Source organism: Lissotriton vulgaris, chromosome 10 (assembly GCF_964263255.1).
Source record: "Lissotriton vulgaris chromosome 10, aLisVul1.2, whole genome shotgun sequence".
Taxonomy (NCBI): domain Eukaryota; kingdom Metazoa; phylum Chordata; class Amphibia; order Caudata; family Salamandridae; genus Lissotriton; species Lissotriton vulgaris.
The window spans coordinates 964,982,123-965,007,779 of NC_141698.1; the positions used below are offsets into that span (position 1 = coordinate 964,982,123).

Below are 25,657 nucleotides of genomic sequence, written 5' to 3' on the forward strand. Positions count from 1 at the left end.
GGATGCAAAATTCAATGCAAAGCTTATCAGAATGATTAAGAAATGTATTTTTGTTCTTTCGTTTTGTGAGAACAAGCAGGCAGTCTCTAGTAGATATATACTGTTAACAAGCATATTAGGTTTATGTTCAGGAAAACAAACAGACAGACATTAGAGAAGTACAGTCTTTACTTAAAACCAGAGTCTTGCATGATTCTCACTGTGACTCTCCTGTCATAAAAGCATCACTAAGCTGTGTGGTTTATTACTCAAAAGATATAAACACTAAGAACCTGGACAACCACAATATTGTATGTCTTATTGATTATCATAATGTGTCATTTAATAGGTTTAAAAGCAGTTTTTTCCAATCTTGATGTGGATTTACATCTACTTGAGCAACATGGATGGCATTGAAGCCCTGCTCAGACAAGAGCATCAATGAATACCTTGCCGCCTGATTCGAAGTCTGTGGGGCAACCGAAAAGCACAGGTATGTACTTGCCGATTGTAGATCTATGTAACACAGAATTATATAAATTATGAATCATGTCAGGAATCAAACATCAGACCATAAATAGTGCCTTTGGTCTGTTTTATGATTTTGGTAGTATTTCGCAGTGTATTTATTGATGCCTAGATAGGGATCCTTGTATCTTGTATCTTAATCTTTGGGTATAATCATTAAATAGCCCAATCCATTGGTTTTATGACCCTTTGTTTGTCAACAAGGAGCATTCATTTACATCAAACACCATGAACAGCAAAGTCCATTTCGGGCTTCACAAGAATCAACAAAGAAAACTGGTTAAAAGTTGTATTAACAAATGAATTCAAACTGATTGATTTATTTTGTAAATAATAAAATATAGTCAACAACATTACAGATTCAAATAATCTATAAATCGGTATTTGAAAGCAAGATAAAATACCACATTATAAGAATTGCAAATAAAATAGAGAAAATACAGCAAGTGTGTTCGATAAAAGAAATAGGCATAACAATTAAGGGGCATATTCTCAAGGAACTATCGCCGAGTTATCGGCACTTTAGCATAGCCAAAGTCACGATAAATTTATCGTCCCATTCACAAGCTTGTGCAAACAGCCCATATCACAATTTTTCCAGTGATAGCATCCGCAAAAAACATTGCCACATATGATCCTGTAACTATCGCTAATGAAATGCACAGTAGGTGTTCCCAAGCAAAAAGCCACGACAACACCACACCTCAACATTCTCAACGATCAACCAGATCAGCAATAAGATCACAAAACATGTGATAGGGCGCATTAGCAGCAGGAAATTAACACCTGCTCCAACCTAGTGCAAAGTCGGTCGGCAAACTGCACCAGAAAAGGGAGCCTAGACCACAGTCACACCTGAAGACCAAAAGATGCCATGGAGCCATTGATCATGCAGCTCGGAGCCCCAACAGGGCCACAACACCCACTGCCACCACCACCAGGCCCCCCCCACCCCCCGGACCCTCTCTCCAGAACACCACAGAGGCAGCGCAGACAAAGACAGAGGACCCTCAGGAAATGCACCAGCCTCACAGACCTAACACCAGATAATTTATTTGCCCACTACAGGGTCAAAAGGACATCCATCCTACACATCCTGACCATCATTGCCCAACAGGCTGGCGGCACCAACACAGCGGACAACCAACATCCCACCTCAGACAAAGCTGCTGGCTGTGCTGCACCTGTTGGCCTCTGGTACCTCCCAACCAACAACCACCAGAGTCATATGAGTCTCACAGCCAGCCCCATCCAAGTCCCTCACACCTGTACTGGATGCCATCATCAGCCTGGTACCCCAGTACCTATACGTCCGCCACAATGTACAGGAACAGCAGGAGACCAAGCAAGGACTATATGCCATAGCTGGATGCACGCACATGTTGGGGGCAATCAACAGCACACATGTCCTACTTGTGCCCCCTGGTGACACTGCACACAATTACTTCAACAGAAAGCACACGCTCCATCAATGTGCAGGCAACAGTTGACCACCGGGTAATCCCCACCAACGTCGTCCACTAACTACCCATGCAGTGTGCATGATTCCACTTCTACAGACAGTCCATCATCAACCAGCGCTACCAGGATGGCACCCATGGAAACGCACTGCTCATTGGTAAGTACCAATGAACACACCACACACCTCAACTCCACAACCATGCAACTCACAACACTGGCAATGCACATGTTACAAACTTGCATACAACATGCCCAACAACATGCCCGCCCACCAGACACTACAGCACAACTTACTGTAGCAACCTCGGCTATCCATGTACATAAGCCTTCAATGGCATGGTACATCAGCCACACAATAGCAGATTGTGGCGAGAGGTGGGAACCAGGCATGTGCGAAGGGGCAAGTGACCCATGAATGAGAATGTACACAATTCCAAGTGTGGCGTGGATTTGATGGCCAGACTGCAGTATGCACACCACACCTATATCCATGTCGACATACACCACTGGTGTATGGAATGTAGTGGACAGTGGATGCAACCATGTCACCCCAGCCAGTGGGAAAGATCGCAGAAATGTAGCCTGTTATGTTCCCCCCTGTAAGTGTAAGTGGAGTGGGCTGGCCCACTGTACGCCAGGCCAGCATAGGGGTGTGAATAAGAATCACATAGCCCTGGGCGTGGTTCTCTTCCGGAATTCCCAACGTCTCTGCCAGTGCGATCTTGTGCGCCTGCTGTACCCCGTGCGGGGCAGTTGGTCCCGAACCTGTCTTGCCTGCCCCTGCGCAGCCAGGCCTCACTGCTCACCTGCCAACCCCGACGTGTGTCAAGGAGGGCCCACCACGTGCTGATGCAACCTCCAAGCCAGAGGCCCGCGACCTTGGCAGCCTGCTCAGGCCATCACAGCTTCCTCGAGCCAGGCCTGCAGTCCTTTCTCGTTGACGTACTCCACCGGCATACACAGCGGATAAGTAGGTCACACATTTGGAACTGAGTCCTGACTACACATTGGCAGAGTACACATTTATGGCTGATTTTATGTCACTATACTCCCTTTGATGTGTGCCACCAAGTCTGTGTATAGCATTCCAACCACTAGTGTCTGTGGGCCCTCGCAGACTACTGCCCTGGGCCCACACTGTGCTCGAGCAGGTCACACATTTGGAACTGAGTCTTGATTTCATCATGGCAGTGTTCATAGCATTGCACGCCCAGAGGGGTGTAAGAGGAAGACGCGTTTCAGTCTGGAGGAAAAAAGGATCATCTCAATAAAGGTGACCAAGCACTACCAACAACTGCCCTGGTGTCACTAACTCTGTGCATCGCAAGCCGACGACTTGCTCACTGCTGCTTCCTGCCTCCACTGTGGTCCACCAGGGTTCACACAACAAATCGAGTCCTGACAGGCCCAGGCGTTGCATCACCGAAGGCGGCACACACCACCACCGTCAGGACCACCTCCAAACACCAGCTGCCAGAGTCAAAAGTGTCTTACTACCAGACTGACAGAGTTGCTCACACCTGTCTAGGATGCCATCATCAGCTTGATACCCCGCTCAGACCTACAGGTGCCACTAACTCAGTGCACCACAGCTCACAGACACTTCTGTTTGCTCATTGGGTGACCTCTGTACTTGATGCAGCTACCACCATAACGCTTCACAGTTGTCTATGTAATGCTGGTGTTTTCTGTTTCCGTTTTAATAGTGTTCACTGTTGTAGTTGTTGCCAGCACCAACCACTCCTTGTGGGCTGGCTTACACTCATCCCGCACACATCCAGCACAGGTGTCACTGTAAATATGACCATGCCAATAAAGGGGCCGGGTGCACGTGCCCATAGCTAGTCCCACAAACTATCTGCATGTGTCTGTGTGGTCATTATGTATGCATGAGGGCCCTGGGCGCTAGAACATTACATTGTGCTGTGTACAGCGGACGCAACCATGTCCAAACTGGCAGCGGGTAAGACCTTGGACATGTAACTTTGTCTTCACCCACTCAAAACGTAAGAGGAATGGACTGGGCCGTTGTATGGAGGTCCGGCATGAGTGTGTGAATGATAATTCCTGGGCTCTGGGCATGGTTCATTACTGGGCATGTGCAAATGCATGTATCTCTGTCGCAGTGTGGGTCTCCTTTGTTTGGTGTAGGTGGTCCCTGATGGGACTTAGACACCCACGTATGTGGTCCAATTTGGCTTCCATGAGCTCTGGCCCCACCTGCACCTTTTCAGCAACCTACTTTTGGCATTCTGACACCTGGCATTGGAATGTGATGTGGCCCTCAGTGGAGTGTTGGGAGCCAGCCGTGGTGGCTATTGCTTCCTGCTGTGTGGTCTTGTTTACACCCATTTGGCATATTTTATTTACTTTTAAGTCCCCTGTAAAGTAGTATACCATATACCCATGACCTGTAAATTAAATGCTACTAGTGGGACTATAGCACTGATTGTTCTACCCACAGAAGTAGCCTTTCAAACCTGTCCCAGCCATGCCACAGCAGGGCTTGGGTGTGCAGGCTACTGCCCACCTGACCTGGCATTTAAACATACTTGCCAGGCCTTAAACTTTTATTACATCGAAGACACCCCTATGGTAGGCTCCAAGGAGTCCTAAGGGCAGGGTGCTATGTAAGTAAAAGGTTGGGCAGGTTCCTATATGTTTTGCTTGTCCTCTTAGTGACAAACATCCTATTTCATTTTTCACTATTGTGAGGTCTACTTCTCTCGTAGGTTAGCTTGGGGAATGCCCAATACACATTGAAGCTATAATTCCTGATCAAAGTGGAGTTGTTTGCTCATGTTTCATATGTTTGGAATAGTAATGATAAATCCTCCTTATTGGTGAAGTTGGATTTCACATTACAGTTTTATAACTGCCACTTTTAGAATGTGGATAATTCTCTGTGCTTATAACTCTGTGTGCTTTGCAGCCTATCTCCAATACACATATGGGCTGGGTGACAGCTACAGTTTTTGAATTCCTTCTAGACATCACAACACAGGAAGGATAGGTGGGTCTGAGTTCCCATCTACACACATCTGGAGTCGGATGGCCTTGCTTTGTCAGGATGGAAGGTAACGGCAAACTCTCCATTTGAATTGGCTGTGACATGTCCCCACACAAAGCATGGATTACCCCCCACAGATAGTCTGGCAGACAGGAATGGGTTCAAAGATATCTTTGTGCACTTCTCAGAGTTGGTTTTAACTTGGTGGTATAGTGAGCAAAAGAACGATGGGTTTAACCCAGATCTCTTAACTGAGGGTTGAATGTTTTGATTTGTTCTGCATTCGGTCCATCATTTGTGTGTCTTTTACGTTGTTGCCGTAAGTCTGTCGGGTATGCTCAGAAGTGGGACCTGGTCTCATTGTGCTACTGGATTCAAGCTAGCCTGGCTGATGAGGGGTGAAACACCTAAACCTGTCCTAGGATGCTTGTTTCTGGTCCAGGGAGGACCTGGCTTTGCAGTTCGGGCCCGGACTCACTGTGCCACTGGATTCAACTAGCATTGCTGAACAGGGATGAACCCCCAAAATTAGTCCTAGGATGCTTGTTTCCGGTCCAGGGAGGACCTGGCTTGGCAGTTCGGGCTATGTTCCCCTTAGGAACAGGGTTAAGACTGATTTGCATATGGCTGCCTCTAAACTGGGGTGGCATGGTGAACAAAAGAATGATGGATTTAACCAAGATCTCTTGACTGGGGGTGAATGTTTGATTTTTTCTTCATTCGATTCATCATTTGTGTGTCTTTTACTTTCTCGCCCTAAGTGCCCAGGTATGCCCAGACATGGGTCCTGGGCTCATTGTGCCACTGGATTCATGCTAGCCTGGCTGATGAGGGATGAAACCCCGAAACCGATACTAGGATGAGGGGTGAACCCCCCTAAACCAATCCTGGGATGCCTGTTTGTGGTCCAGGGAGGACCTGCCTTCCTCCATCATTTGTGTGTCTTTTGCCCCACATCAAAGGCACATTTGCATGTTGGGTAGACTCTCAGCCACTATAGAAAATACACAGTATGACGAGGATATAGCTCAACCCGTTGCAAACAGGTATTTAGATAAATTCCAACTGCATTCTGTTAAAGGGTTGTCCTGTTCTACCTATGTGACTCAATATTACAGGGGTTTGTCGTCCTACATTCATTTGCTGACAAGTCAAACATCTGTGACACAATTCCTCAGCTAAAACTCTAAATCAGTGATTGAGCCAATTCGGCCGTAATAACCTCACCATGGCATTCCTTACAATATGCGCAGAGCCATGAAAATGTCTTGTCATTGGACCAACAGGCTATCGGGCAACACAGGTCTTCTGTCAGCTGTAATCCAAATATCATTTGTATCTTTAACTAGTCCTGGGCTGATTTTAAGCACTGTGTGTTTATCCCGTACTGGACACAAAGCATGAACTGCACCATGCACTGCGCAACAGGGTGTTGCTTCTTTCTGCCACTTGAGTAGAGGATCTACTCGAGTGGCAGCTTCCTCAACGCAAACACAAGGTTTCTGAATGTGAGCGGTAGCGCCCATCTTGACCTCCTGCGTTGAGAAGTCGAGCAGGAGGTGATCTGGAGTAAGATTTTCCATGCTCCAGCTTACCAACTCAACATTAGCATGTCCAAGCGAGTAAAAAACTTGCTCTGCAGAGTGGAGTATTTTGGAACTCGCATGCTATGCAGAACGGGAATAACTATTTCTAAGACCGCCTGCTCCAATCAAGCCCTGCTCTTCTGTCTCTGATACTTCTTCCTGCAATCTCTTGTTTTCCTCCCAAGTATCAGCTACTGACAACAGCACTGAAAAGGTGGTATCCTCATCAGATTCATTTGCATATTCTCAGTTGAATGTGCTTGTCAAAATTGCACAATACCAAACAACTTCATCTGCAAATCAGTTTCCAACAGTCACATAATCATGTCGTCTACTGTGGGCTAAGAATTTAAAAACTAACATTTCTTGTGGCAATTGTAATGCTTCCAACACTCTCATCACATATTCTCCATTCTCGTTAGGTGATCCAGAAGAAGACATAAATCCCCTCTGTGACCATAACAGTCCAAAATCGTGGACCACACCAAACCATACTGACTATCAGTAAACATTGTCAACCGTACTTTGTCTGAAAGATAGCATGCTCTGGTAAGGTCAATCAGTTCTGCCACTTAAGCAGAGGTAACACCTTGAAGACAGGCGGCTTCTACCACTTCCTGAAGTGTACAGACTGCATTCGCCACCTTTAAATTCCTCTCCTTATCTCTTAGGCATAAGCAATCAACAAATATTATAAAATTGGGCTCATTAAGGGGTTCATCTTTAATGTCAGTTCTTGGTGAATATATCTGTGACATCAAGACAGTCATGCTCAACTTACTCACAAACAATCTCGTGTTCAGGCAATTAAAACAATGCAACTGGACTAAGAGTTTGACATCTCTTGAGAGTAGCGCTCTCGGCAGCAACAATCAATTGTTCGTATTTCATAAGTCTGCTGTTTGTTGGGTACTGAGTTTTTGTTTGAGTGAGAAAAATGTCCACAGAGTGAAGGACCATCACTGTAAGTGGATGTTCCATAACTATACTCTTTCTTCTCTCAATACTGACTCCAACTTCTTTAAGGGCAGCCAGGCAGTGTTGCAACAAAAGGGTCAAGGGTAGGTGAAAAATATGCCACAGGCCTTCAGAAGTCTTCATGCAATTGAGTAAGCACTGAGAGAGTGCAGCCTTCCCTCTTGCTGCAAAACAAAGTGAACATTTTACTGGAATCAGGGATTCCTAGTGCCAGGCATGACAGGAACTTTCTCTCAGCTCTAGGAACACTTTTAGCCAATCGTTGTCCCATGGAAGCTGATCAGGCACATCTCTGTGCTTCAGTAAAGACTTGTCTACTAGTGAAAAGTTGGGTACCCACTGTCTACATAAGCTCACCATTCCCAAAAACATTCTGACTTCTCTCTTCATTTTAGGTGGATTCATTTTCAGAATCTCAGTAATTCTATCTTGTTTCACCTTCCTTGTACCTTTCTCAATGAGATGTCCTAGCAGAGCAATCATATTGTGTTTACAGACTTCTTTCATACTTGATGCCTCAATTCGGTCATCAATGTACCGCACAAGAGCTGAGTTGCAAGACAGTTGCAAAGTCTCAAGATTCTTTTCAAGTTCTGATTAAAGATCAAAAGGCTTTCTGTATACCTTTGAGAGACTTAGTACTATGCCAAAACTTTGTTCTGAAATCTAAATGAGTACAGAAATTGGCTGTACTCATGCAATGTCCTTTTATGGCCATTTCAAATTCAATATATTCATTGTGTGTTTAAAACTCAAAACCTTCCAGGTGCACAAACAATTCCTTCATAACAGATTTGCAAGACTTGAGTCACACATAACATACTGGGGCTTTTCTTCAAATAAGCCTATTTTCACAGGAACCTTCTTTGAGATGAACTAGTAAGTTGCCTATTCATGAAACCTACAACTTGGATTTTCTTTTCAGAGAGGGGTAGGTCAGGGACTTTTGCTGTTCATCACAGTGAAACGGGTGGCTCCGGTGTCATTCAAAAATGACACTTGGTGGCCATTTACCTTTCTTTCTACAAATGGACCACTCGGGTCTACCTCTAAGGCAGCGCCAATTATGCAATCTTCCTCCCCCTTAAGCACCATCATTGTGAATTGTTGGAGTCATAGCTCTTGTTCTCAAACATAGGGAATTGTTGGAAAAGATTCTGGTCCTCTAAAGAATTCAGATATGCTCTTGGGGCCTGTTTCATATTAATTTTGGGATTACCCATGTTCTGAGGGGCCATTGGAGCTTGTGGGACCTGCATCCTAGTAGGTTGTGACTAATTTGGAATTTGCATTCATTGGACTGGGACATTCTGCATTTGAGTTTAATTCACACTTTGCATTTGACCATCACCATTTACTCAATTAGAATTTAACAGCACTCCCTCTTCCAATGACCTAGCTTGTCAAAATAATAAGGAGTCGACCTCTTCACGTAACAATATCTACTTCTGAATGAGGATCCCCCGTAACACCTCAAATTCTTCGTGGTTAAACACCTACTCCACCTTGCACCAATTGACTTTCAGTCGGATAACCAACTCCTTGTATTGTAATTTCATTTTTGGCATATGACTGATTTCGAAACCTTTTCTGAGCCAGCTTTGTCTTTGCTACCTAGACTTCGCTTTCAGTATTTTCTACTTCATCCCTTGTTCATCGCTAGAGTTCTTCGCCTACCTCTAGATCACACCTTAAGGTTTTGTGTGCCTGCAAATCACATTCTGTGATGTGTGCATACTGAATTCTGGGCATAACCCAAAAATGAACTGTGACACAAAATGTTTTGGGATTTTCTTGTCCCCTGTGCTGTCTAAACATCTGTGCAAAAAACACAGTTGATGGACAGAATGCAGAACAATGCCTTACATTCACCCCAGTACAAAGATCTGGGCCTAAATCCATCGTTTGTTTGCACTCCACACCACCCTAGGTGCAAATCAGCCTTGACCCTGTGCCTCATGGGAACAGTCCAGCCCGAACTACCAAGCCATGTCTTTCCTAGACCGGAATCAAGCATCCAAGGACCGGTTTCTGGCTATCAGCCTTCTTCAGCCTGGATAGCTTGACTCCAGTGATGTGGAGAGCCTGGGACTCACGTCTGAGCATACCCAGCCCACTCGGGGTGAAAATTGCAAAAAACACAGTTGATGTACAGAATGCAGAACAATGTCTTACATTCACCCCAGTACAAAGATCTGGGCCTAAATCCATCATTTTTTTGCACTCCACACCACCCTAGGTCGGACACTGGCTATATGCAAATCAGCCTTGACCCTGTGCCTCATGGGAACAGTCCAGCCCGAACTACCAAGCCATGTCTTTCCTAGACCGGAATCAAGCATCCAGGGACCAGTTTCTGGATATCAGCCTTCTTCAGTCTAAACATCTGTAGCAACCGTTCATTTGAGCGTGCATTGCGTTTTTAGCCTCCTGTGCAGTCCTGTTAATTTTCACCCAATCAATGTACTTTGCTGGTAACTGTTCCTTCAAAAAGGTAATCACCTTATCATACTTTGTTATCACTATAGATGAAGATGCACAGGCACATGAATCTCTCTGGGGCTTGGTACATGATCATTGCTCAGCTATCTCACAATCAGCCCATAGAGCACTCTGTACCAAAATGTCAAAAAAGTAATTCAAATCTGTTCATAGAACCCTTCAAAATGTTCACAAACTTGTCAACCTATTTATCATTGGGCAGGATTCTCTTTCAGTTTAGGGAAGCTGTTTACGAGTGTTGCAAGATCACCCTGACTACATGGCACATGAAAAAGCCCCCCACCTGGCATCTCCCTCTTAGGCAATGTTTAAGCCTCATTCACATCTCAATCAATCATTTCTGGAGGTACTGCAGGTGGTTTACCAGTTACGTCTACCACCATTGAGTGTTTCTTTTTCTTTCCCTGCTTTTTCAACCCTTTGCTGTCTAATCACTCCACTTCTGAATGCCTTTAACCAGTTTGGCAATGAGCAACCTAATTTCTGAAGATCACATTCGCTTCATCATCTAACTGTGCCCTGAAATGTTTCTGTTAAAGAATACTCTTCAAGAGATCTAGGTTAATTTCTCATGCATATTAGCCACATGACTGGTAATTTCCTTACTCAGATATAACAGTTACTTTTCTTGGTCCTGATTCAAATGTGAAACGTCTAAACATCCCCTAATTATTTCTTCCAGCTCCACCTTTAATTTTGGTACATGTAAGGGTCTCGCCCTTTCATGGTTCATGGATGGTCTTTCTGTATTTCCTGCTCACCCTATTCTCAAGTGTTTCATCAAACTATGGGGCAAAATCTCATTATCATATGAGCACTTTTTCCCCTGTACAATTGGGGTTGTAACAACAATGTTTCTTCTGCCTCTTAAAGTCTAAACATGATGTAGTGGGGTCTAGGCAACAATTTGTGAGTTGTGCATCCTCGGAATAAACACTGTCACCTGTACTCCACCTACATCTTCTGAAACAGCAGTGCCAATGTGAAATGACTTGTGATGCTGGTGCAGGAAATGTCACAATAGAAGCTGTAGCATCAGGAGCGGCTGCTTCAGTAGGAGTAGTCTCCCAAACTGATCTATATTCTGGTCAATACGGACTGTGGTGATTGTACCACTAGATGTTGTAGCACTTTCTGAATCTGATGGTGGAGCAACATAAGGCGGTGGACATGCGGGCAATAGAGCAGCCAAAATGCCATCCCTAAAATTACTATCAGCATTTGTTTTTCCAGCAGTATGATCATCTTCACTTCCCTGCTGTCAAATACTTTTAGGCTTTTCTGTTGTCAATGCAGGGTGCATTCTAGGTCTTTCAACTACACATTTCCCTCCGCCTCTTCTGTTCTTCATCCCATTTAGCAGAAGTGTAATTATGCACCACACTTTTTGCTCTATTCTGTTACCTTTCTTTCTCTTTGATATGAGCTGCACACTCCTAAGCATTTATTGCTTCATATTGTGCAGGTCTAGTAGGTGGTTTCATCTCATATAATTTTTCCCTCAAATTATCAATGACCTTTAAATCAAATGTGTCATATTGCGGGAATCTTAATGCTCCCTCCTTTTCAGTGTTGTGTGTCACTGAGGCAGTCGCAAACACGTATAAAGTCCTAATTTTGTCACCATATACTGACCTGGCGTACCTTCCGGTAACGGTTCCTCACCCTTACAGGTAGGGACTTGCACATCACTCCTCATTAAATATCTGAGCACTTTGAAACATTTCACGATTACAAGTAAATGAGCAAATATGATTGAATTATTTTCAATGTTTTGTTCAAATCATCGTTCATTACTGATCAATAGTCACACTGATCCCATCGTAGTCCTTTCCTTCATAAACCTATCACAGTGCAACACCTGATGACTCACCAACTAATCCCAGTGCAACACTTTGTACTAGTAGACCTGGGGCAGCACAGTAGCCAGTGACACAATTCTCACAACGGTTCACTTTCATTTACACTAGATACCACAACTTTAAGCAAGCACATTAAACAAATCAATTACTTTATTCGGTTGCCATACATAACAATTAAAGTAAACCTATGTGCAATAGATGACCCAATTAAAAATACAGAGTTAAAACACAATTAGGCTAAGTGGTTAATGTTTTAAGCTCAATAAATACAACAGCAAAATAAATCAATTTCTTAAAAATCTAAACAAAATCTGGTATAGAGACAATAATAACAAATAACATTTGATCAATGTGTGCTATATGCAGAAGTGGTAGACAAACAAAAACCTCAAGGGTCCGCCATGTGAGTCCCAATCAATCCAATCATATTCTTCATTGATGAGTGGTGATGCTATATAACTAAAAACATCTTATGGAATTTTGAAAACTGAAGAACACACCGTAATATAATTCTACTGAAATGTTATTTGCACAAATCTTGCATTCCCTGTTCCTCCACCCAAAGAATCCTCAGCAAATTCTGGGTGCAGGAAAACTCCCTGGTTTATACAAATCACTACATGTGAAGGACTAAAAACAAGGGGAAAGTAAAACAGGTTCCAAACCTTTGGGTCATGTCTAAACTAGGAGATAAAGAGGAAGAGAGAGAAAAACAAAAGGGGAAGAAAGAACCTTTCTGACGAGCCCAAAAGGTTTTAAAAACTGCCCTCACCCACTGAATAGTGGCATGCTTTAGCATAGGGCAGCTGACACACCCTGGCGCAGACCAATGTTTGTGGGTGAAACTCACATATTTTTATTTATATAAAAGAAGAATTATTTAAGTAGAGGCGTCCCTCTTGCAGAAAAGAAAAATGATTAAAACTCTCTGAGTAGGTACCCTTCTAAATTTTATTGTAGATTCCACTTGGCAGGGTTAAACAGTTTGAGTGTATATGGGAGAAACATCTCCATTGCCCTATCTGCTGTACCAAGAATTAATTCAAGAAATAATGTTTTCTGACAGAAATACATTCAAGTTCAAGTGATGGGATAAATCAGGGTTCTCCAAACCGGTCCTGGAGGGTCGGATCCATGCCAGATTTTTTGCATATCCCCATTTAGATAAATGTAGTTATTTTAACAATCTGGCATGGATCCGGCCCTCCAGGACCGCTTTGGAGAACCAAATTTTTCTTGGGCTAAATCTTCCCATGTAATGCTCCTTCTATTTGTTGCTAACATGGGTAATGGCTCATTAGTCAAAACTACAGGCTTTATTATGTTTATTAAGCCTCCTTTTATTTTTAGGCCTAATGGGTCAAGGTCTCTCTCTGTCTCAAGTTCCATTTCAAAGTCTAATTCTAGCCACCTCGTTTCTACATTAAGAAAGATGTAGGCAATCAGAATATGCCTTCCTTGTCCATGAAATGTGTACAGTACAACTATGTCATCATGTGACTGGACCTACAGCCCACAACAGTAACAGTCAAACAACAGGCCATAAAAATACCATATTGACTTAACACTTGGGTGGCAACCTAGCACGTGCCCAAGCACCACAGCTATTCCATTGCAAAATCGGGTCATGCTTTTTGACAGGAGATACTGATGTCTCTATATTGCATTTGGGGCCTATTTTGTAATGGCTCTAAGCAAAGCAAGACATTTGGGGCAGCCTTTTTATCGGTAGAAATGTGGGAAAACGTAATATCCGGAATTTTGTGGATCCACACTGATTTAGGAACTTTCCTCACATGACCATTAGGAAGATGTGTAATTGTAGGCAAAATGTGAGGTTTGCAGTGCATTGTGGGTAAGAAAACATTGCGGACACACTAGGCACAAAACACTGGACTCCACTATGTGTCTAGTTTTCGTAAATGTCTATGTTAGGGCGGTTTATCTGGTAACTGGCTGTCTGTGTGCCCAAATACTTCAGACAGTCAGTATGACAAGTGAGAGAAAATTGCGATTTACCCCTATTGTAAAAACTACACTAAAAAAAATATTTTTTACTATGTATTAATATTTTTTTTAATGATGCATAGAATGAATTAAAAGCAGTGTAATTATATTTTAACAAAATGCAATGTTACTAAAATTTAAAAAAACTCAAAAAAGTTTGTTAAAATAGGTTACAATTATATAAAAAATATTTTATTTTTATGTACATTTTAACATTAAACTATATTTATATTTTAAACCGTTTAAAATATTTTAATTTAATTAAAGATCATTTCCTATGGGGTTTTATTTGAAGTCCCTGTTTCCATTATTTTCTATTGGAAGGTGCTGGCAGTATCAGTGGTTGGCCATGTGTGGTCATAATTCTGTTTCTTTTTGTCACTAGTAAATTAGAGTTGAAAATTTGGTTCTACCCCCCTCTTTAGGGGTGGGGACATTTGAGACCACACCTATGCTTAACTTTAAACTCAGATTTTGCTGCTATTCAAAAGTATTAAAGTTACAGAAAAGTGTAAGAGTAATTTACATGTGTGAAAAATTGCTCACAAGTGTAAGTTACCTTTGTGAATAGCTCCGGTAATGTCACTAAGCATGGTGTTCTGCCTCCTGATTTATATTTTTTTTATACATTTATCATGCCCATTAGTTTGTATTGTCACATACAAGTGTTTGCTCAACTGTGGTCCTAATTGATAGTCACACCTTTCGTTTCATTTTAGAATGTTCTTTTTCTATGTTAATTAGTCTCTTACTACTCAACACATTATATAGTTCTCAAGTATTATATTTCCATTGTGTAACTATGTATTTTTTTGTCAAAAGGTATCTACTGAAATTAAATACATCTAAACTTAATATGACATCCATGATGAATCTAAATGACGCTCTACCTGCAAATACTGATGAATGGACAAAGAAGCATGTAAGAAAATGGATGACTGAGACACTGTCTATGGATGAAAAGTATAGTGAAATTCTTTACAATGAAGATGTAAATGGAGAATCCTTAAAACTTATGGACAGCACTCTTTTGAAACGGATGGGCATACCATTTGGACCTGCCATACAAATTGCACACAAGTTTAAGTTACTATACTCTATAACAAGTAAAACTGTAAGTGCAGCAGGTGAGGACTTTCCAAAAGTTAAAGAAGCAGAAGCAAAATCATCGAAAAAAAAACAAAAAAAGGTTGAGCATTGTGAGATACAAGCTGACTCGTTCACAAAAACTACACAAGACAACATTGATACTACTGGGAAAATCGATGAAACTGTAAGTGCAGCAGGGGGGCAAAAACCTGGTGAAGACTTTCCAAAAGTTAAAGAAGCAGAAGCAAAATCATCAAAAAAAAAAAAAAAAAAAGGCTAAGCATTGTGAGATACAAGCTGACTCGTTCACAAAAACTACACAAGACAACACTGATACTACTGGGAAAATCGATAAAACTGTAAGTGCAGCAGGGGGGCAAAAACCTGGTGAGGACTTTTCAAAAGTTAAAGAAGCAGAAGAAAAATCATCGAAAAAAAACCAAAATAAGGCTAAGCATTGTGAGATACCAGCTGACTCGTTCACACAATCTACACAAGACAACATTGATACTACTGGGAAAATCGATAAAACTGTAAGTGCAGCAGGGGGGCAAAAACCTGGTGAGGACTTTCCAAAAGTTAAAGATGCAGAAGCAAAATCATCGAAAAAAAAACGAAAAAAGGCTAAGCATTGTGAGATACAAGCTGACTCGTTCACAAAAACTACACAAGACAACATTGATACTACAGGGAAAATCGATAAAACTGTAAGTGCAGCAGGGGGGCAAAAACCTGGTGAGGACTTTCCAAAAGTTAAAGAAGCAGAAGCAAAATCATCGGAAAAAATACAAAAAAAGGCTAAGCATTGTGAGACACAAGCTGACTCGGTTACAAAAACTACACAAGACAACATTGATACTACTGGGAAAATCGATGTAACCGAGTCCAACTTATGTAAACTGAAAAATGAAACATCTGAATCCAAAAGCCTTTCCAGTGATCAGCCTTTAATGCCAACGTGCATGCCATATCCCTTTGATGATTTTCATAGTAGCAAACGCTACATAGAGCACCACATACTATCTACACCAGAAACAGGAACACTAAACTTTATTGACCCTGTGCACGAGTTTAAACTTTTTAACAACACTGGTAATGCTACAGAAGATGAGATCAAGATTAAATTTTGCAATGAAACCTTTAGGTTTGCTGCTGCTTGTTTGAATTCACGTACTAATGGAACTATCCATTTTGGGGTTAGGGACAAACCACATGGGGAAATTGTCGGAGTGGCAATTGAGAACAAAGAGTTAATCATCGACTGGTTCAATAAGATGTTCATGCACTATTTTGATGTAAAAAATGGTGATAATCAAAGCCAACTTGATGATGCAAAAAAATGTATTCGTGCGCCAAGATTTGTAGATGTATTAAAAAAGAATGACATTGCATCAAATAGGTTTGTTATAGAAGTAGATGTGGTTCCAAAATACTCGACAGTCCAAGGAAAAACATTCTTTACATATCAGCAGATCCCAAAGGAATCAAAATCAGAATCAAAACGAGAGTCCCAAAAAAGTGAAGAAATGTGTTGTTTTCTTCGCGAAGGCGCTAGTTCGAAGGATATTTTTGCAAATATCAGGCGAAAAGAATCAGACTACAAACGTACTTTGCAAATCGAGAATCTTTAGATGAATGCCGGAAAAATGCAGAAGACGAAATAAGACAACGCCAAAAAAGAAAGGAAGAGGAAGGTCTCAACCTTGTTAGCATGATTACAGGTAATAAAGACAAGCTGGACAACTCTTACTACAAGTGGTATATTTTAGTGTCAAATAAATGCCATCCAAATTTAATACTACACCTGAATTTTTTAAAAGAAATACAGTGGTTTGCTGTTTTTGAGTTCGACCCTGAGTCTGAAATGAATGGTGTTTGTAAGTCATACAGAGAAGAACGAGCAGCAAATCTCCATTTTCCTAGTCAGTTCCAGGATGTTGATGACTCCACTGCTGACAAAATAGAAAAACTGAAGCTTTATCAGCAGACCAGTTGGATCTTCTGCAATGGCAGGACAGACCTTGACTGTGAAGATAATAAACCTTTAGAACCAATGTTATGGCAAAAAGAACGGGCAGCAGAGGTGATAAAGCTGGTCTCTTTCTTCTCACGCAAAGATATCATGGAACGGGGGAGGTTTTTGGTTGTTTTCCTCTTGCTATCTGTAGTGAATGATCCAATGGATCCTATAATCGACATCTTCCGTACCTTTTATGCAGAGCTCAATGGGACCAATGACTTATTGTGCATTTGTGAAGGTGAACAAACTGGCCAAAGGTGGAAAGACCTGCTGTCCAGGTATGCCATTTCAGAAAGATGTATTTGTAACTTAAGCCTTGAAGAGATAAATGGCACAATCCTAAAATTAAAATCTGTCAGAAAATCATCTCTCCGTTTTTTGCCCTCTACTGGCAGTTCTTCTTCTCTCCTACAAAGGAAGGATGAAGATTTCATGCCAACTCTGGAAATTCTCTGTGAAAATGAATGTGAAGACACTGAAATAGAAAAAAATGAAGAGCAGTTTAATGCCTTTAAAAAAACACAAGAAGAACATTTTTACAGGGGTGGAAATGCCACCTGGTGGAACTTCTACTTTTCTTCAAAACATCATTCAGGCCCCTTCATAAAAAGGGACAGTTATGAGAGACTAGAAAAATTAATCATGTTGTGGTCTCAGTTTGAAAAACAAATGTGTGTTAAAATCATTACTGTGTTCCACCATCCAGGCTGTGGGGGCACTACTTTATGTATGCATTTACTTTGGGATTTAAAGAAGAAATTCCGATGCGCTATCCTAAAAAACAAAACAGCTGACTTTGCTGAAATTGGACGGCAGGTCACACACTTAGCCACCTACAGCTTCAGCAAGCCATCAGATTACTTTCCAGTGCTACTCCTTGTTGATGATATGGAAGAGGAAGAGAATGTCTGCATTTTGCAAAACTCCATTCAAGCAGCTGTAGCAGAAAAATATATCAGATATGAGAAACCAGTGGTTATCATTCTAAACTGCATGAGATCGCAGAATCCCGAGTCAAGCTCAAAGGAAATTAGCACGAATAGTGTTGCTTTGATTAATGCATTGTCAGAACAAGAACAACGTGCCTTTGACAACAAATTGAAAGAAATTGAGAGGAATCGTGTGTGTCCTGAACATTTTTATTCTTTCATGATCATGAAAAGTAACTTTGATGAGAAGTACATACAGAAGATGGTGCGAAACGCACTTAAAGGTCTGAACATAGAGAGCAAGGATGCTCAACTAATTTCTTATCTAGCACTATTGAATTCGTATGTGAAGGATTCCACTATCTCATTATCACAATGTGAAGAGTATCTAGGAATGAATGCTAACAAGAGTTTCTGGGGCCGTGAAAGTGTAGAAGTTAAAATGGGTACTTATTCATGTATTTTGTTACGCATTGAGGTAGAGGAGTATGGCAGATACCAAGGTTTGCGTATAATTCATCCGCTGATTGCTGATCAGTGTCTTGAAGAATTAAGATCAACATATCACCTAAATAAAAGTACCATTATGCTACAATTGCTGGAAAGGGAATGCATGTTTCATAAAATAGGAATCGGAAGAGACCGATTCTTCCAAAATTTGCAGTCCATGCTAGTCACTAGACAGCGGAAGGAACATGGGGATGATGCAGGCACTTTGTTCTCTCCCTTAATTGAAGCCATACAAGAAGAAGAAGGGACGAGTGAGGTTGAAAATGTTTTGATTAAGGGGACAGACCTATTCCACCAAAATCCTTTTATCACACAGGCCTTAGCAAGACACTTGTACATAAGAGAAAAAAACTTTTCAAAAGCAATAGGTTATGCTAAGAAAGCAAAAAAGATTGCACCAGATAACTCCTTTTTATCTGACACTCTAGGTCAGACTTATAAAGCTCAATTAAAGCACTGGATGGATGAAAATGTGAAAAAGAAGACTATAACAAGTGAGGAACTAAAGTATCTTCTTGATATTGCTGTGTCTGCTTCAGACGCATTCAAGGAATCTCAAGAACAAACAGAGAAAAAAGGGAAAATAAGGGATGAGTGGCAAAAGAATAAAAGGAAATATGAGGTGTATAATACAGCTGGTTTTCTTGGGCAGATAGAAGTGTGTCAGTACACTATATCTATCCTAGAGTTAGTGCCGTGTTTCGACAAAAGTGATAGTTTATCAAAAGCACACATGATACGGTATCTGTCAGGGAGCTGTGATCTGCCAAGAGACAACAACGAGAGTGGGGACACTGCATATCTTGACGTACTCAAGGAATACCATCATTACCTAAATAATCTCAAACTTAACTTGAAAAAATCTTTTGACTTCTTTGATGACTATTTTGTTCATTTTAAACCAAGAAATATCTTAAGGGAAAGTGCTGAGATAAAAATACGCAAGAAGGTTTCAGACTTTTTCCGAAAATACACACATATGTTTTTAGATCCTTCCTTGCTAGGAAGTAGGCAAGTCAAACAAAACAGCAGCACAGTCTTGCAAACTGTGCAATACAGGGCAGACCTGGAAGCATCTAAAGCAGACAGGTTTGCTGGATTATTGGAGTATCTCAATGGTCATGAAAAAGATAAAAACAAAATGGAAGACATTGTGAACAAATATGAATTTTTGCTTCAGCAAAACACAGACAAAATCATTTTGAGAGATAAACAGAATTTCATTATTGCAAACATTATACTCAACTGCATTAATCCGAGATCAAATAAGGTATGTGAAATCACAGTGCTGAAAAAACATCTCAGAGACGTTCTTGGGCTCGTTGGGGCCGATCATAGATATTCAGAACCATATTTCCTTGCCTCGTTACTCTTCTGGCCCACAAATCAGCAACACGAGTTAGATGGTGATTCTATGTTGCTGGAGAAATATGTGTATTCAATGAAGAATTTATTTAAAAAGCACTATGATCATATGTGCAGGTCTAAGCAGCCAATTGCACATTTCTACCTCGGAAAAGGCAAAGAATTAAATAGGTTTATTCACAAAGGTAAGATTGATCAGAGTTTCAGCACCATGCCTGCGCGGGATTTATATTCCCTGTGGCAAACTGGTGAGATCTGGAGGGAAAAAGATGTTGAAACACGTTTGCTTCGGCTTACAGGCCGGACAGAAAACGATCTTGTCTACGTGGAATGTGGCAGTAACGAAAAGATCAAGATTCCTGTGCGACCCGTTTATTTAGGCCAACTTAGAAGCGGAAGAAGCATTGAGAAAGTGTCTTTTTATTTAGGATTTTCCATTGAGGGCTTAATAGCTTATAACATACAAAGCTTTTAGAAGCCTCATTCATAACCACTGAATAGGACACTTTACTCCGCGCGCGTTTACAACGTGTGCCATTACCCCTCGTTTTTTAATGCGCAAAATCTTTTACAATGCAATCCATTACAACACAATCCCCATTACAATGCAAATGACTATTCTAACTCCACCGGGGCCCCATTACAACGCATTTGACTATTCTAACTCCACCGGGGCCCCATTACAATGCAAATGACTATTCTAACTCCACCAGGGCCCCATTACAACGCAATTGACTATTCTAACTCCACCGTAGCGTTGCGTTGGGGAATGTGTTGTAATGGTTGGTGGTGTAAAAGATGTTGTAGAGTAAAAAATGCAGGGTAATGGCATGCGTTGTAACACATTTGTCGTAAGGATGTTTAGCATAGGCACTTAGTGGACATTTGTGACACATAAGCACTCTTCCTCCGAGAAAACACCATCACATTTGGGAAATGATGCAACACATATGTATTTTTTATGTAACCTTCAGTAAACACAAAAGGTTTCGGACAATGCAGGAATAGAATCTAACAATCACCCAGTTGAGGAAACTTCAATGCGCGTTTTTACATGGCTTTGTTTTTAAGGTCAGCCTTGCCTCAAAAAGAAACATTTGCAATGAATGTCTTCAAACACTCTATTTGTATTGGATATTTCTGCTAGATTTTCTACATATTTTTGATATACAAATATTTTGGGCATAGATTACCCACCTTTCAGTGCTGTTTATATCAAGATTGTCTAATTTTATAGTAAATGAATTTCTCGGACATCTTATACTTTTAGTAGTCTAGGGTTTTCTCCCTTGTAAATACTTTTTATCAAGAATGGTTGTGCTGCGTTAGGAAGTATGCATTTGTTATGTAAATGTACCTCTTAATCAATAGAAACTGAGGTGTTTAATACCTGTGTACCAAATACTACCTTTCATATTCATTTGTCAAAGTTCAAAATAATTCAGATATTCAGTGTGGGATGAAAACATTGAAATGTAAATATAAAAAGTGGAACAAATAAAGCTAACTTTAAAAATAATCATGCCTTAATTTAATATCAGTTTGGTTACGAAATGTTTTACACTGTCTCCCAGAAAAATACAAATTAAATATATAACACTTATTGTATATGCACCTCATGCTATACCCTGCGTCCATGGTGTCAAACACGTCTAAGCTTTCTACCTGCCCTTCTGACTTCCAGTTTGTATTTCATCTTGTTTGATTCTAAGTGTTTCATTTTTGTTTGGCTCCCGGAATTTCTGGAACTTAGTTGATTGACCCACAAAGAAAAATAAAGCGAAAACATCAGCGTTAGTCCAACTAACTGGTCACGATGCATTACAGAACTATTTGTGGATAGTAATATAATGAGATCAGATTGCAAAACTCACCTCCCACTGCTGTACACAACTTTAACAAAGGGCGAATAACTTTTCTTAACCTTAACAGGTGTAAAGTACGCTAATAAATCAATATGATGAAATTAAGCTTCCTACCCAAACGGACTACCGACAATTATTTTCAAACAGGCAAATGGCCAATGGGCTCAAATTCTTCTACTCATTTGCAAAAATTGTCTTGCTGCAAAAACCATACCTGACAAGCTGGGGAGTTTCCTCCTGGTACTGTTCTGAGGTTAGTAGGGTCCGTGAATAAACACTCCTATTTTTTACATGTTCAAGTGAACTCCTTCCCTCCCTGTGCAGTTCGGCCTGGTAGCTGCTGCCCCTGCATGTCCACTGACCCTTGCTGGTTGGTGTTCGAGGTCCTCCTCCACCCAAAGGCTTCCACCGGCACCTCATCCCTGGTGGCCAAGTGGGAGCATCTTTGCCCGGCTGGTGGTATGCCTTATGTCCTTGAGCTTTCTGCTCGTCCTCTTTCTGCCTTTGCACACTTTTTGACTTTTTCTCCATTTCCTCCTTTTTTTGCTTACTTTTTCACTTTTTCTCCAATCTCTTCTTTTGCCATGCTGTGCCCCTGCTGCCGCAAAAAACTGCAGCTCTGCCCCATCCAGTGCTGTTTCCCCCACCTCCCTCTTCCCGCCTCCCAGCCACTACTTAATGGCGGCTGCACTGAGGGCATGCCAAAGGCAAGGCAGTTTAGCCCGTCCGCACCTAATGCCACCGACCCTGGTTCTTGGACTTTCCACTGATATGATGCCAACACCCTCCTCGCCCATAACACCAGATGCCACTGCCTGCAGCATTGTGTCGCCGAAGGACACCCAAGGACCCTTCTCATGCAAAACTGCAGCTACACCCTCACCCACCTCTGTACTCCAGCTCCTCCCTCCATCCATTCAACCCACAGCGCACCCAACCGGCTCAGCTGCATCTCCTCAACACGTGTTTCCTCATGCAACAGAAATCTGGGACCTCCTCGACTCTCTCTCTCCCCTGACATCACTTTCCTCACAGAAATCCAGCACGGGCCCGCACATCGCCACCGCCACCCACCATCCCCGATCGTTACAAAATCACCCACAAGGACTGCACCGAAGGAGGACCAGGAGGAATCACGGCAATTGTCCACAAGAACTCCCTCCACCTGACCAGCCTCTCGGATGACCCTATGAGAACCACGGAACATCTCTACTTCTAGGTCCAGACCAACCCCTACATCACCCTCTGCGGTACCCTCTTCTACAGACCTCCTGGCCCCCACCCACCCTTCACAGACGCCATCATTGATTTAATCGCATATTATGCACTCACATCTATCAATTATATCCTATGTGGCAACCTCAACTTCCACCTGGACAACCCCAATGACCAGAACACTGCATCCCTTCTGGACACCCTTGCCAACATCAGGCTTAATTAGCTAGTCACTTTTCCAACCCATGCAGCAGGACACACACTCGACCCCCCCTTCTCCGCCAGTGAAAACATCTCCTACAGCCACATCTCCGAACTCTTCTGGACCGACCACCACTGCGTGTATTTTGATTTCACCAAACCTATTGTACTCCACTGCACCCACCACCCCCTTGCCCTAACTGGAAAAAGATTAACCAAAGAAAATCATACTGCTTCCCTCCTCACAACAACTCAACCGACATGAGGAACTTCAGGACAGGTGCTTACATTGTCGCTTTGAATTCTCTTTATTCGCTCCCCTATCATCTTCCTCTGGGAAATTGTATAAATTATTTCTGCCTAACTGCAGATCTCTGCCCAAACACACAACAGAGATCTCAATGTTGTTAAAAGACTTAGATCCAGAAGTTCTGTTTCTTACAGAGACCTGTCTCACTCCCAGCTCAATGCTGGACATTGTCCAAGCACTTCCTCCGGTATATCTAATTCAAAGGAAGAACAGAACGATAGGCATGGGCGGTGGTATCGCTATTATTGACCATATGACCCGCCGCCTGCTAGGCAGTCCGTTATTAGATTGCGAGAACGCCCATTTCTCAATAGAATTCACCCCCTCACTTTCACGCTCCGGTATTCTGATATATCGTCCACCTGGGATGATGGATCAATTCTGTAAATGCCTGTTGGAAATATTCATCAATCTCGCTAGCACTTCTGCTAACTTTACTATTCTTGGAGATTTATTTATTTATTTATTTATTTTTTATTTCAAATTGTTTTTATTAAAGATTGCAAAAAGTACAACGTAAACAAGAAAGAGACATGGAGTAATATGCAGATGTACATAAAGGATATCCACGTGAGGCTAACCTGACCTGAAATACATATCATGGGGAAATAGAATAACAAGATCTGGTCAGCAGAACAAATATACGGTATACAATGAACAGGTTATCCACGTGTTAAATGTTACTCCTGTGAATAAAGGAAAGAAAGAGAGAAAGGAAGAAATAAAAAAGGAGAGAGAGGAAAGAAAAAGGAGTATTACATTAAATTAAATTAAATAGCAGCAGCACAGTGGATTAAATACACTTGGTGAAAAGTAGCGGATTACAGAGCCAAAATAGAATGCCAATAATGTACACAGATGAGGTGTGATTCAGGGGCTATACCCAAAGCGAATTTAAGGCGGGTCGTAACATGTCTCCTTAGAGACAAGTGAAGTCCAGAGTTTGGCGTGCGGATTTCGCCAAGGTTATGAGTGGAGGACGTCATTATCCGCACCTCTCAAGGAATTCAGCCATTCCTGCCACATTTTGAAAGAGACATCAGCTGCACTCTTCCATTTGTTCAAAATACCTTTACACGCAAGTGTGAGCATGAGATCCAGTAGGTGTCTATCGTGTTCACCCGGTATGCTCGGATTAATGGGCCCCAGTAGAACATATGCAAAATCTCTGGGCGGCCGATAGTGGAATATCAGTTGATATAGTTAAAGATCTTGTTCCAGAACGTTTGCAGTACTGGACCATGAAAGAGCACGTGGGCCAGGTTACCAGTAAGGGATTTGCAATTCCAGCAAAGAGGGCTATCGAGGAGTTTAAGCTTAAACAGTTTGGCCAGGGTCCAATATGATCTTTTGATCAGCATAAATTTAGTCTGAGAGAGTATTGGGGATATTTTGTTGGAAAAGGGTGTGAGGTGAATCCTGTCTCAATCGAACACAATGTTAGCAGAGTTAGTTTCATTCTCCCAGTCTAGTTCACACTTTCTATGAGCTTTCTGAGGCATGGGTGAAAGGATTTTGTAGACTTTCGATACTGTATGACCAAGAGATAGGAGCAGTAATAGTTTACTGCAGAGTGTAGGTGCATGTGGGAATTTTGGTTCTGGCAGAGACAAGGGCTTTGAGACGTAGAAACCTGTAGAAATCAAGTGGCTGGAGATCAAACTGTGTCTGTAGGGAGGCAAAAGTTAGAGGAGAAGCTCCATCGTAAATATCCTCCACTAAGTTCAGCCCTTTTTTGGACCACTCTTCCCAGAAGAGATACGTGCCTTCATCCTTAAAGGCCGGATTAAACCAAAACGAAGTTAAATTGGATATTGGAGAATTTGGTATTGACCTTGTCTAGATTAAGCCACATCTCCGAACTCTTCAGGACCGACCACCACTGCGTGTATTTTGATTTCACCAAACCTATTGTACTCCACTGCACCCACCACCCCCTTGCCCTAACTGGAAAAAGATTAACCAAAGAAAATCATACTGCTTCCCTCCTCACAACCACTCAACCGACATGAGGAACTTCTGGACAGGTGCTTACATTGTCGCTTTGAATTCTCTTTATTCGCTCCCCTATCATCTTCCTCTGGGAAATTGTATAAATTATTTCTGCCTAACTGCAGATCTCTGCCCAAACACACGACAGAGATCTCGATGTTGTTAAAAGACTTAGATCCAGAAGTTCTGTTTCTTACAGAGACCTGTCTCACTCCCAGCTCAATGCTGGACATTGTCCAAGCACTTCC

At 41.8% G+C, this 25,657-nt stretch overlaps 1 protein-coding gene across 1 annotated transcript; it reads left to right on the forward strand.

The window, feature by feature from the left end:
- Nucleotides 1–4,919: 4,919 nt before the first annotated feature.
- LOC147689071 (sterile alpha motif domain-containing protein 9-like) lies at nt 4,920–21,342 on the forward strand. The gene is given in 4 exon segments (XM_086941964.1): nt 4,920–5,045; nt 14,736–15,040; nt 15,375–16,604; nt 16,607–21,342. Coding segments are annotated over 4 exon segments (5,256 nt in total). The 5' UTR covers nt 4,920–5,019; the 3' UTR covers nt 20,302–21,342.
- Nucleotides 21,343–25,657: the final 4,315 nt, after the last annotated feature.